The 12,871-nt window shown below is 42.3% G+C and overlaps 1 protein-coding gene across 1 annotated transcript in view; it reads left to right on the plus strand.

Moving 5' to 3' along the window:
- The first annotated feature begins 234 nt into the window (after positions 1–234).
- The window catches only part of LOC125631839 (mediator of RNA polymerase II transcription subunit 1), a 29,796-nt gene continuing 17,159 nt past the window's right edge, over positions 235–12,871 (plus strand). Inside the window, exons 1-8 of the mRNA XM_048839162.2 lie at positions 235–547; positions 2,361–2,464; positions 3,936–4,020; positions 4,450–4,504; positions 5,074–5,206; positions 6,559–6,587; positions 8,810–8,881; positions 8,956–9,030. Coding sequence (XP_048695119.2) covers positions 358–547; positions 2,361–2,464; positions 3,936–4,020; positions 4,450–4,504; positions 5,074–5,206; positions 6,559–6,587; positions 8,810–8,881; positions 8,956–9,030 — 743 coding nt within the window. The 5' untranslated portion in view covers positions 235–357. The remainder of the gene's footprint in view (positions 548–2,360; positions 2,465–3,935; positions 4,021–4,449; positions 4,505–5,073; positions 5,207–6,558; positions 6,588–8,809; positions 8,882–8,955; positions 9,031–12,871) is intronic.

Genomic DNA, 12,871 nt, shown 5'->3' on the forward strand with positions numbered 1-12,871 from the left:
GGAAGGATGAGCTTTTGCTTTGTCTCCTCTCCTAAGGCTGGGCTAAGGAGCGGGCATTTTGCTGTCGCTGAGCTTCCGTTTCCCCCTTCTGAGGGATAGAGGCGGTAGGGGATTTTGCCGTGCGCTAGGCTCTCCCTCGGGAAGGGGCGGGGATAGGGTTTTACTGTGTGTGAGTGAGGCATTTAAAAATCTCCCCCGTTCAGCTTGTCGGCCCTACTGGAGAGAGCAGCAGCAGCCCCCGCCTTGGGGCGGGGGAAGTCCCTGCTCAGGCTGAGGGCTGCGCTGGGTGTGGGGGAGACTCACGGGCTCCTCACGTGCCCTCTGCGGCTCCGGCTCATTAGGAAGCATTTCCCGTGAATGGGTCACAGCTGCTGCTGCAAGTATCTGGGGGAGCGAGGACCCAGCCCCGCAAACAGCCTGGAGATGCAGAGGGTGCTGGGGACGCAGCTTCTCCCCGGTCCCCAGTCGAGGAGCGAGCAGGAGTCCCTCCGCTCCCGGCCCCAGCCAGGTTCCTGCGGCAGGGAGGCAGGGTCCCAGGGTGCTGCTGGTAAATGAGCGTGGCCCGGGGGCGTGCTGGCCCTGAGAGGAAAGCACAGCGGGGCTGGGGCTCTGCTCGCCCCTGAGGTTTGCCCAGGCTGGGGGTTTTACGCGGAGCGGAGTAGACTGGGCAGATGTGGTTGCCTTGTTTACCCGCAAACCGCTTCCACATGTTCGGTACTTGGGATCGGAGGTCTTGCTTTCCCCCAGCCTCTCGGAGCTGCTAGTGTGTCACCAAACCACGCCCCCTCCAGTCCGTGCCGTTTGTATTCTGAGGGTGCATTGCACACCCTGCCCCAAATCCCTCCCCCGTGGGTAGTCACTGAATGCAGTGGGGGCAGGCAGCTGTGCGCAACTCGGAAAGCGGCGTGTAAACAGTCCCTCTGATGCGAGGGGTGCACACACAACCTCCCTTCTAATCCCCACCTGTGAGCTGGGGGAGGGAGAGGAATTTCCTCCCCTCTGATACTATTCTAGAAAGCTTGCCCAATGTGGTTATGAGCTCCAGCAATTAGGGTGATAGGAAGATATTTCCCCTCTCCGGCTGTTGGGGGTGACTTTCTCTCTTGGGTGAGAAGAACATTCTTTTTGTGTTTGGAATGCTCCTCCTTGCTCCAAGTGACACTTATTGTCAGGATAGTTCCTGGATCTTCCTACCTGAGCTCTGTTTCCCACCACTGATCCCCGTCCAGTGCCACAGAGGGGGAACCGGTTTGAATACTTCCTATACCCATCCCATAATCTTCTGGTGGAGCTAACTAATGCTTAAGTGATCAGAGTGTGGGGTCAGGTATCAGCTGTCAGGGTGCAGCTGCTGTTGCCCCACTTTCCCCCCCCCCGCCCCTCTCAGATCCTCCTGTTGTTTGGAGGGCCCTGGTGGCCTGCTCTCCAGAGAGGAGTCATTGACCCCACCATTGCTACCATCGTTGGGTCTCTCCTGGCTAGTTGGCTGGCTGCTGGTTGTGTCCTGGAGGAGGAAAGGGAGCTGCAGGACAAAGTAGAGGGGGGTACTGTTACTGGACTGAGTGACTGTATCGTCTCTGCTCCTGTGGTGGTGGTTGCTGTTTTGTTGTGGAGAGAGTGGGGAGTGGCCTGGTCAAGAGGTGCAGCACTGCGCTGGCTTGGCTGCCGGGGCCTTGATTCCAGTGTAGTTCCTGCTCCTGCTCCTCTTCCCCTGTCACTGCTGGCCTCGGGGTGGTCTTGTTTCCTTTTTACACTGACAGCTCCTCGGAAGTGGTTTTTGTTTTCCCTTCTCCCTGTCCATCAGGGGCTGCCTTTCTCCCTCTGCTCTCGCCCCTTGTGCCAGGGATCAAGACGGGTCTGCCCCCTGTTTGCCCATCTCAGTAGGCTAATTAAGCCTTAAGTCTTCAATGAGCCCCATGTTGGCATGTGGTTCTGTCCACATGGAGCTCAGGACAGGGTCAAGGCCTCAATGTTTGTAATGTCAGTGTGCAAAGGGAACACACACATGCCAAATTATTCATGGGTCCAGCAAGTCACTTTAATATATGGCAGACTTGTCTATGCTTTTTTATTTGGAGTCTACATTTGCCTGCACAAAACCCCTGAAAGATGTAGAAAAACAAAACTAACTCAAAGAACTGCACCCTGAGAAATTTTAACACTGCCTATTGTGACTAAATTCTTGTACACAAAATTCAAATCCATCTTTCCTCTGCTTCCTTACTTGAAGTGCAACATCTATGAACTTATCTATACAGTTTAAGTAGAATGAGTATAATGAATAAACTTTCTTTTTACTGATAAAGTAACTTGTAAAATACAATATTGCATGTGTTAGAAAATTTCAAAATATTTTGCAGATTCTGTGAAACTTATTTCAACAAATGCTTTAATGGACAAGCTGCATCTAAAATATGCACAAAAACCATGGATTGAAACTCTGAAACTTGTACGTCTGTGCATGGTAAGAAATATCAGCAAGTTTGTTGGCAGCTGGATAAGATGAGGGTGTTTGACCAAAGGGCAAATAACAGAAATGTCTCTAACTAATATGAAATTTTTTTTGGACTTTTTTTTATTATTATTTTTTTTCAGGTGAAGCTTTTTCATGGAGCTTTCTTACACCTACGAAAGCCTGACTTCTGTTTATTTTACAGCAATTGACATGGGTACTTTAAAACAGTGCAGGGCGTTGCTTTTCATTAACTCTTTTGGGCCAAATGCAGGCCTCATTAGGTAATCTTAGCAACTTTCATAATATTTCTTAGGGGCTTGAGGTCTTCACTCAGTTTTTGACTTCAGCGGGAGTTGGCCTCCGTAAAGAATGAATGAGCCCTAAGGTTGCGACCCCACAACTCTTAGACACCTCCTTAACTCTACGCAATGTGAATAGTCCCAGTTAAGCATGTGCATAAATCATTGCCGGATTGGGACCTACGTAAGGAGCTCAGGATTGGCCATTCGTGTGGGACTGCGGGTCAGCTGGGAGGCTTCTACTTAGATTATTTTTTTATAATTTTAACTTTTAAGGTACCAGTGGTTTTGGTTCTCCATGTTGGTTACTGAATTTAAGTGTCTCCTTGTATAAATAATGGTGGCTCCAGTACAGTCATGAATACTGCCTAGAAGTAGCAAATCACATTTGTGTCCATGTCCTCCTTCTACCCTCGTTATTAATATTTAACTAAAATATCCTCTTAACAAAAATGAGAACATAATTTTGCTGATTGATTTTGGAGGTTTCTAGATAGTGCCTGCCAGCAAGGAGGCTTGGAGATCCTAATTTCTAATTAACGTCACATTTTCAAATATTACTTGGCCCCTGATCCTGTAAATGCTTACCCAAAGAAGTCCTTACTTAGTGCTCATTCATTTTTTTTACTCGGACACACTCTTCCTGAAGCCAAGAACTCAAAAACTTCTGGATTGGCCCCTAGGAAGCCTGGTGAAAGTAGCTCAGATTGTTAAAAAAGGCCTGCATTTGGCCCAAAGAGTTTATGGATAGCAGGCCTTGTGCTATTTTAAGTACTTAGACTGTTAGCTTTTTGTTCTCTGTTTGTACGGCACCGAGTAAAGTGGGGTCCTGCTCCACAGCTTGGGTTTGTAGGTGCTATGGTAATACAAATAATTAAAAAAGGCTTTGTCAATTGCTACAGTATTAGGGTGTCAATCCATTTAGTTCAAAGGGATTACTCTAGAGCTGAGTATTATTATTACTCATGTGCATAAAGTACTCGTGTGTAAGAGTTTGCAGAATCAGAGCCGTGGTGAACTGCTTTCACCTTCATGTGAAATTATAAAATTCTTTTTGGCGTGAAATAGCTGCTGCTTTTATTTTGGATTGGGTTTGAATCTTTCTAATTCATACACAGAATCCAGTTTCTTTTTGACTGGTGATGTTTGGAATGATCCTTTTTCCTCCCCTATTGTGCTAGGATAAACCACCTCGAGGTTCCATTTGTGTTACCCAACATCATCCTTTACTCTCTTGCTTGGAGAAGATACAGAGGACTTTAAATGGTAACAAGATATAAGAAAATTCATAATCCATTGTTGAACATTCCATGAAATTGCCCGTATTGGGGTGGGGGTGGGGAGGTAGGAGGAGAGAGCAGTGTGGTTGGGCACTACCGCGATATGAATAGAGGCTTCCAATCAGGATTAAGATTCTATTGTGCTAGGAACTGTATAAAGATAGAGGGTAGATTCAATCCCAAAGACATTACATATTAATATTTAGGTTGAAGTTGGGTTAAAACAATTCTAAAACCCTGATCTTGAGAATTAACTCCTTCCAATAAATCATTCTTCAAGCATTGGTTAATGTTTATTATTAATGAAAAATGTTATCTCTTGTATTATATACACTAGTTAAATCATACTTTCTGAAGCCAAAAATTGCCATTTTTCCTAAAATTAAAATCTGATTAAATAATTTCCCCTTTTCAGCTAAATCTTTGTCTACTGTGATGAACAGATTGGAATTTTTATCCAAACAAAGGGGGTAAGTTTGTTTATGCATTAAGTGTAAATGAAACAGAACTGCCTCAAATCCAGTGAGAATTACCATATGGATGACTTAAAATTTTTTTTGAACTTTCTTGACTTGACATTCTAATGGGCTGTGTTATGTGGAAGAAAAAGAGGATATGTAACTGTCCCCTCTTAATAGGGTGACCATACAGAAAGCGTGAAAAATCAGGACAGGGGGTATGGGGGGGGGGAATATGTGCCTATATAAGGAAAAGCCTCAAATATCAGGGCTGTCCCTATAAAATCAGGACATCTGGTCACCCTACCTCTTAATGAGTTATTTGTGGCATTCTTAGAAGTGGTTGTTCTGGTGGGGTTGAGGAAGTCATGCAAAGACTAAGGTAAATATTTGCTGAACACATTAATAATGCAAATCACAGAAGAGAAGATCATAAGTATATTCTCTGGTTGGGTAGTTATCAGATGCTAAGCCAAGGAACAGCTATTTTAGAGCAGTGAACATTTCCAAATAAAATAAACTAGCCTTTTTCTTCACACAACAAAACTTCCAGGTATACAATGCTTTTTCCTTTTCTCTAGGTTGAAATCTCACATAAGCCCCAATGGGACAGTTTGCTATTTAACATCAGACATGTTCTATGTAGAAGTTCAGTTGGAGAAAGATGGAAAGGTGATAGATGTAAAATTGGCTCACCCTGGAGAAGCTCCTGTGGTAAAGTTGATCTGTTTTCTTTTCTTTTTCTTTTTTTTTTCAAATCATGCTCCTTGTGTAACAAAACATAATCTTGTTTTTATGGCTCTTTTTTCTGAAAGTGACTCATAATGGGATCCTTGTAACTGGCTGGAAAAACACCAACTAAGATACTTCTCTGCTACCGAACAAACTTCCATTAGACTGTTACACTAGCTGGCATAAATATACCTATATACCTAAATGTATTGATAATGTGAGTCTAGTTCCTAGAAGACACGAGTCCACATAGCAATTGATACTTCTTGGAATCCTTTTTAGCATTCTAAATGACAGTGATTCAACAGGTAGGCAGCCGGTTGAGCTATTCTCCTAGTTAGATAATGGTTTTTGTACTGCATTTTACATCTTCACAGTACTATAATGTGTTGGAGGGAGCTCTTGTGAGTTTTGTTAAAATTTTACCACCAAGCATAAGGGAAGAGTAGGGTGACTTCTCTGTTTCTTTCTTCCTCTTTAAATATTGTCACATCCAGAACTTCCACCAGGTATCTATCCCTTCTTAAAGCCCTACAAAAGTTGAACACTTATGTTCAACATACTAAATATATTCCTCAAGTGCTAAGAATTCCAGAAAAGTGCAGTTTAATTATTTTTAAAACAACGAGGAGTCCTTGTGGCACCTTAGAGACTAACAAATTTATTTGAGCATAAGCTTTCATGGGCTAGAGCCCACTATGAGAGAGGATTTCTCAGCCATCTTCAATACACGTGCACACATTCCTGCTAATGGGGATTATTACAGGGGAATCTTCTGGGAGCCCCTTGTTAAAATATTGATAGAACATCACTGTGTGTGTGTGTGTGTGTGTGTATATTAGGTGAAACAACCTGGTGGGTAAAGTGTGGAGAACCTTGCGCTGCCGCTGTCAGTGCTGTTGTTCTGTGGCTAAACGGAAGTGTGGAGGACTTTAGGGCTGTCAGCCCCAAAATGTGAAAAGAATACAAATTAACTCAAAATAAACGGGAACAAATGTGCCTAGTGAGGAAAATCGGTCATTTATATTGAATTATCTTATTAAGAATGGAAGTACATATTCAGAAAACTGCAGCACAATAGATGCCAATAAAAATGCATTTTAGAAATAGAATTTATCTTGGGTAGTTGTCAGTCACACAGCCACTCTTTTCCTAGTATTCTCATATTAAGATTCTAGCATAACTAACTATATAATATGATTTTGATTTCTTGGAGGAAATTTTGTTGAGTAAAATAATGAAGAATAATGTTGTCACCAGTAAAATGTTTACAGAGGTATTTCATAAAGGGTGCTAGGAAAGTCTCTGACCTTTTCATTTATTTTTTTCTCTAGGTTTGTGATGATCTAGTACAGCTTCTAAGGTATAGACTTGCTTAGAATTCCTTGGCTGATTGGAAGGGAACTATTGAATAGTCCTGAACCTATTCTGAAAATAATTTCTGAAACATTTAAGTTAGCAATGTATTTTAAAGGAAATAGTACAAGAATTTTCTCTTCTAAACATCCTAATATCTGTAAGCTACATATTGCTGAAAACTTCATTTTTTAAAAATAATTTTGTATTTTTAAGTATGAAACCAGAAAGTGTTTTAATTTCTTCCTTCTTCTTATCAATGTCACGTTTAAACATATCTATATTAAAAATATAAAAAAATCAGCTTTAATGCTTCATATTAGAGGGTTTTTTTGTTTTTAATTCTTTATAGCCTGTAAAATAAAGGGAAGGAAATACCTTTTGCCTGCAGTTTGTATGCTCACTTCTGGAGTAACTGCTTGTGTAAGCAGATGCGACTCCATTAAATTCAACAATGTGTATTGGCTTTTTCTATCACCTGAACACACACAATATGTGTATTTATCTTATAAGGACTGCAGGGCTACATAACACAGTTTAAACCCTTGTTTATCAAAGAGTGGACAATACATACAAAATTGTACAAATTATGGTTTTGGCTAATAATGAAACACATGGATTCTTAAAATTATTTTCCAAATATTATTGCTACATAGATTAGCTTTTGTTGTATTCAGACCCTGAACTGACACTCCCTAGATTTTTTTTCCCTTTTTCTTCAGTTCTTCATCAATCTTCTACTGTGGCAGTGCAAATAAATCAGAATAATCTGTTCTGTTTCTTTTTCATAATGTAAAGGGGAGAAAGGGTCTTCACATTTCCACTAGTGATATTTCTAGAGGATGTTGTGCAATGGATTTAAAAATTCTTACTGCCAAATATTTCTTGACCTGTTTAAACATTTCCTGTTCCGAAAGTGACCTTCATTTTAAAGGCCAGATGAAAAGCTCATTCGATTTTAAAATCTACTTTAAAAAACAAATTTGGTCAACTGCTCTTTCCAATGAGTATATTTCAGTGAGTGTGGTATCTCACATAAGTGTGTGTGTGTTTTTTTTACTGGAATAAAAAGGACAAGGATGGGTGAGAAATGGAAGACAGAGGATACTTCTGCCCTTCTAGCTGAGGGCCTGCATTGCACATTGGTGGTCATAAACATTATTTGTCTCAAACTGAGCGATTAACATTTTTAATTTCATACATATATCTAGTTGAGTTCAGAACTTTCTTTTTCTCTCTCTCTCACTCATTCACCTTTGGTAATAGTACCTTTATAAAGTGCATCAAATGTTTTGCTCCCAAATTATGATCTTAAAAGATGTGTAGTTACAATATGTAGTAATAAGGGGAAAAGTACATTAAACCACCCCGCTAGAGTATACCATTGAATCTAACTCCATCTCAGATATTCATTTACTTTATGGTCTTTAATTGGCAAATGGTGGACCCTATTGTAAATGTTATAAAAATGGAGAAGTATTATTACATCTTTTACATTTGTGGGCCTCAAAACACTGGTGAAATAAGATTAATAAATGTGCCTGTGAAGTACGGAAGTATTGCTATCTCCATGTTTTAGATGGGAAAACTGAGGCAGAGATAAATTAAATGGTTTGCTTAAGTTTCTGGTTGGAGAAAGAATTTGGTCTGGTGGTGAAGTCAGGAGATTGAGTCATATTCCTGGCCCTAACGCTAACTTGTTGTGTATCCTCGAGTAAATTGAGACTCAACTTGCCCGATCCCATTTACCTCTGTGATTCAATTTACTCATCCAGACTGTTTAAAAATTTGTCTATTTCACAGGGGTGTTATGAGATCTAGTGTGACTAGAAAACCTGGAGATGTTTTGATGAAATAACTATCTGTGGGGTTCATTATATTATGGGGGAGTGTTAGTGCACAACTAACTGTATTGAAACGTCAAGAAGTGCTGTTTCTAGCTGATAGATACGTATACCATGCGTGTTGATTGCTTTCATTGATGCATACTTAAGTAATGTCAGATTTAATTGCATTGCTTTGTGCCTTAGTCAAGACTTCACGTTTCCTGATATATTCTTAAAAAAAATAAATTCTTAACAACGTTGTGAGATGCCAAATACTATAACCAGGTTAACATCACTGTTTCTATGCACCATATGAAATATTTCCACCTCACTGTATAAAGCTGTATGGTGTGTTTCATTCATCCTTGGTATTTTGGCTGTAATAATTGTTCTTTATTGTTAGGATGAAGAATTATGATGCCTTTGGAAAGATTCTAGAAGGCCTGTTAAATCTGTATCAGATTCCAGGAAATAGGTTGTATCTCTTAAATACAATTATCTTTATTTGTCAATTATTTAATTTTTAATAATCCGTATTCTCTTTTCTAGTGACATGAAAGCTAAGGTATATCTCGCCTTGCAATCTTTGGAAAAAGATCTCTATTCAATGTCCCTTCTGTACAGGTAATCTTGAGTACATAATGCCTTTGGTTCATATTTTTTTGCAATATGAAATTATTAAATTGGTATAATAGAATTGCTCACAGCTGTATACATGGATATTGGGTTTTCTCCCAATGGGAAGCTAGAAATCTTTGCCCTGGTTTCACCTGCTCTTGGTGCAGTCTTTCTAGGGGTCCCAGCTTTCTCCTGCTGGTCCCCTTCAATTCACCTGTAATTAGACCAGTCCATGCATTTTATAACCTAAACTGAGTCTACCAACCCTTAACATCCAGGTTCCCAGGTCTTCCAGTCTTCTTTTGTCTCCTTGTCTGTTTCTTAGAGGCAGCCTGGCATGGTGCTGTTGCCCCTCTGCTATCCCAGGCCTTTCTGCCTCCCTTCTCCTTTCACAGAACCATAGAAGATTAGGATTGGAAGAGACCTCAAGAGGTCTAGTCCAACCCCCTGCTCAAAGCAGGACCAACCCCAACTAAATCATCCCAGGCAGGGCTTTGTCAAGCTGGGCCTTAAAAATATCTAAGGAACAAACTCATACACCCCTCCTCTGCCCCAGCCCCCTGCATGCAATTTCCCCACCCAGATGTGGCCATCGGGCCAAAAAGTTTGCCCACCCCTACTGTAAGGCATGAATCTTATTCACCAATGGGCAGATTTGTCCTCCGCCAACCATGTGTCCTAGATAATAGGCTTCCCGTTTTCCTATCAAGCATTTAGCGGGGTTAGCCATTAACTTAGCTTCCCTCAGGGATTGGAGAACGGAGGCTACCTTATTCAGATGGGAATCCCAATTCTTGCTATAAATGACTGTCATTCAAGTACATCAAATGTTGAAAAGTAGCTGCTGCCCCATGTAACCTGGAGGGTATTGTCCTAAAATGAAATAGGCCGAGCAGCATAGAAAAAGCTGTCTTCTCCTGAGAGTCTGGCCTTAAGGGGTTCTGCTAGTACTCCTTCATCAAATCCAGAGTGGTAATATACTAGGCTTCTCCCAACCAGTATAAGAGTTCATCTACCCATGGCATGAGGTAGGCATCAGATTCTGGAACTGCATTCCCCTCTCTGAAGTCTATACAGAAATGCAGTGAGCTGACTGGCTTTAGAATCAGCACAATAGGACTCCTCCAGTCACTTTGGGATTCCTCTATTACCCCAAGTTCTAAAATGGTCCTGAACTCTTTCTTGATGATTCCCCTCAATTTGTTGGGGACTGGTCAGAGCCCTTTCTGTATTACTTTAACAAGTTCTATATTAATGTGATGGTGGGCCATGGATGTCTTTGTGGGGTGGTGCTGAGAATACTTTTGGAAAAGCGGCCACCAGTTGGAATGCCTGTTCCTTTTGCTTCAGGTTTAGGTTCTCCCTGAGGGGCACTGAGCTTTCTTTTAGGCAGTCATTAATTTAGGATACCAATTCTGGTTCCTCAGCATGATGAACAGGTTTTCCCTGGCTCTCCAGGGCTTCATCAAATTTACATGGTAAACTTGTTCCTTTTTTTTTTCTTTTTCTTTTCCCTGGTGGTTTGACTAAATGGTCCGCAGTTCCTACCTTCTTTACCACCTCATAAGGACCTTGCCACTTGGCCATTAGCTTTGATTCAGAGCTTGGAAGAAGTAGTAGAACTATGTCGCCCATCTGGGAGGCATGCATTCGTGCCCCTTTCTTATAATGTTGTTGTTCCTACGCTTCTCTGCGGTTTTCTCTAGCCTATGCCCCCATAGCCTCCAGTCTGTCCCATAACTTTAAGACGGGGTTGGCAACCTTTCAGAAGTGATGTGCTGAGTCTTCATTTATTCACTCTAATTCAAGGTTTTGCATGCCAGTAATACATTTTAACGTTTTTAGAAGGTCCCTTTCTATAAGTCTATAATATATAACTAAACTGTTGTTGTTGTGTGTAAAGTAAATAAGGTTTTAAAAATGTTTAAGAAGCTTCATTTAAAATTAAATTAAAATGCAGAGCCCCCCAGACCTGTGGCCAGGACCCAGGCAGTGTGAGTGCCACTGAAAATCAGCTCACATGCCGCAGGTTGCCTACCCCTGCTTTAAGACATAATTGTACTATGTGTTCAGCTCTTGGAACCTGGATTTTCCATGTTTCCCATACCGGGTCTCGTATGCCTCTTGCCCAGACAGCAGTTTGCATGGTGATGCTTGAGATATTTCCCTGATGGTGGAGAATAGGGTCAAGAGTAGTCAGTCCCAATGTCGAGTGCCTGGATAATGAATTTATTGAGCATTCTCCTGAGCATCTGATTAAATCTCTCCTCTAGGCCATCCGTCTGCAGATGGTACACAGATGAGCATAATGCTTTGACTTTCAGTAGTTCCCAGCCCTCTCTCATCAGCCAGGATGTGAAATTTGTTCCCTGATCTGTCAGGATCTCTTTGGGAATCTCTTCCCGTGTGAAGACCTTCAACAACTCATTAGTGATAGTCTTGCCATTCGTATACTGGAGCGGCATGGCATAGTCCACAATAACAAGTATATGTTGGTGTCCAAAGTGGCCCTTCTGTAGGGCATCTATAAGCAGAGCTAGTGCTAGGCATAAGTAGATTAAGCAATTGCTTGGGGACCCGAGCATCTTAAGGGGGCCTGCTGAACTTGCGTGTTTTAGTATTGTGTGTGTTGGGGGGGGGGGCGCAAACATATTCCTGCTTAGGGTCCCCAATAGGCTAGCAGGGGCTCTGCCTATAAGATCAATTCCTACTCATTCAAATGAGATCTCCACCAAAGGAAGGGATACTAGTAGAGCCTGCTGGACTCAGTTTGTGGCCACTAATTAGCATTTGGGGTATGATGCACAGAAATTCTTGACTTCTTTAAGGACCCCTGGCCAAGAGTATCAGTCCAGGATCCTAGAATGTGTCTTGTCCTTTCCAGGATGCCCTGCACACGCAGTTGTGTGTGTGCTGAATTTAGACGCTTGCAATGATATACCTGGGGTATTAGTAGTTGCGTCCATATCTCCTGCATTTGCGTAGACCAGGACAAGCAATACAACAAGTCTGCCTGAAAGGCAAAATAGGGGTATTCCTGTGTCCTCGGGGGATCCACCCTTTCATAGTCTTATCACTGCTACTTGCTGTCCATAGCAGTAACAGGTTATCAAGTCTGTCCTTTGTCTTCCAGCAGCTGGGAGGAAGCATCCTTCTTCCAACTTTCACTGGGCCTTTGTTCCTATGTAGGCTGGGGACGAGAGGCTGGTGGGATGCCTAAAATAGTGGGCCTGTTATCTCAGGGAAGTCTTACCCACAGACCCTGATAGGGCTGCCTGTAACCTATCCTGTCCAGAAACCAGTCAGCTGCCTGTGTTCTCCTGGGGCTTACCCAATAAGGACATCCTGACTTGTTCATAGTTCTGGGCACTGCATCGTCAAATACCCGGTATGCTGCCGGGGCATCCCCAATGAGGCGTGGAGCAAGCCGATTGCCCACGGGGCTGGAGGCGATTGAGAGGCCGTGGCCACCCTTTCAGAAGTTACCCAGAATGACTCTGGGCCATCGTTTGTTAATATTTTGGAAAGTGTCTAGATTGGAATGGCTCCCTGAAGTATGGGAGACACATTTCCTCTACGGGCGGAGTAGCAGCAGCTGGTGCTAGTTCTGCCATCTGTTGCTACAACTGTTGCTGGTGTGGTGCCATCTGTTCGAACCATTGCTGCGTCTGCTGCTGTTGTCCTTGTGAGTCAGCCAGCCGTTGCTGGAGCTGATTTACCTCCATAGCTTGTGTGAATATAAATATATAACTACTCCTTTTTTTTTTTTTTTTAAAGCTTCCTTTTTCTGCAGGGACAGTTGAGATCAATCCCCAATTCTGGTACCACATTGTCGACTGCCCTTGGT

Source organism: Caretta caretta, chromosome 2 (genome assembly GCF_965140235.1).
Source record: "Caretta caretta isolate rCarCar2 chromosome 2, rCarCar1.hap1, whole genome shotgun sequence".
Lineage (NCBI taxonomy): Eukaryota > Metazoa > Chordata > Testudines > Cheloniidae > Caretta > Caretta caretta.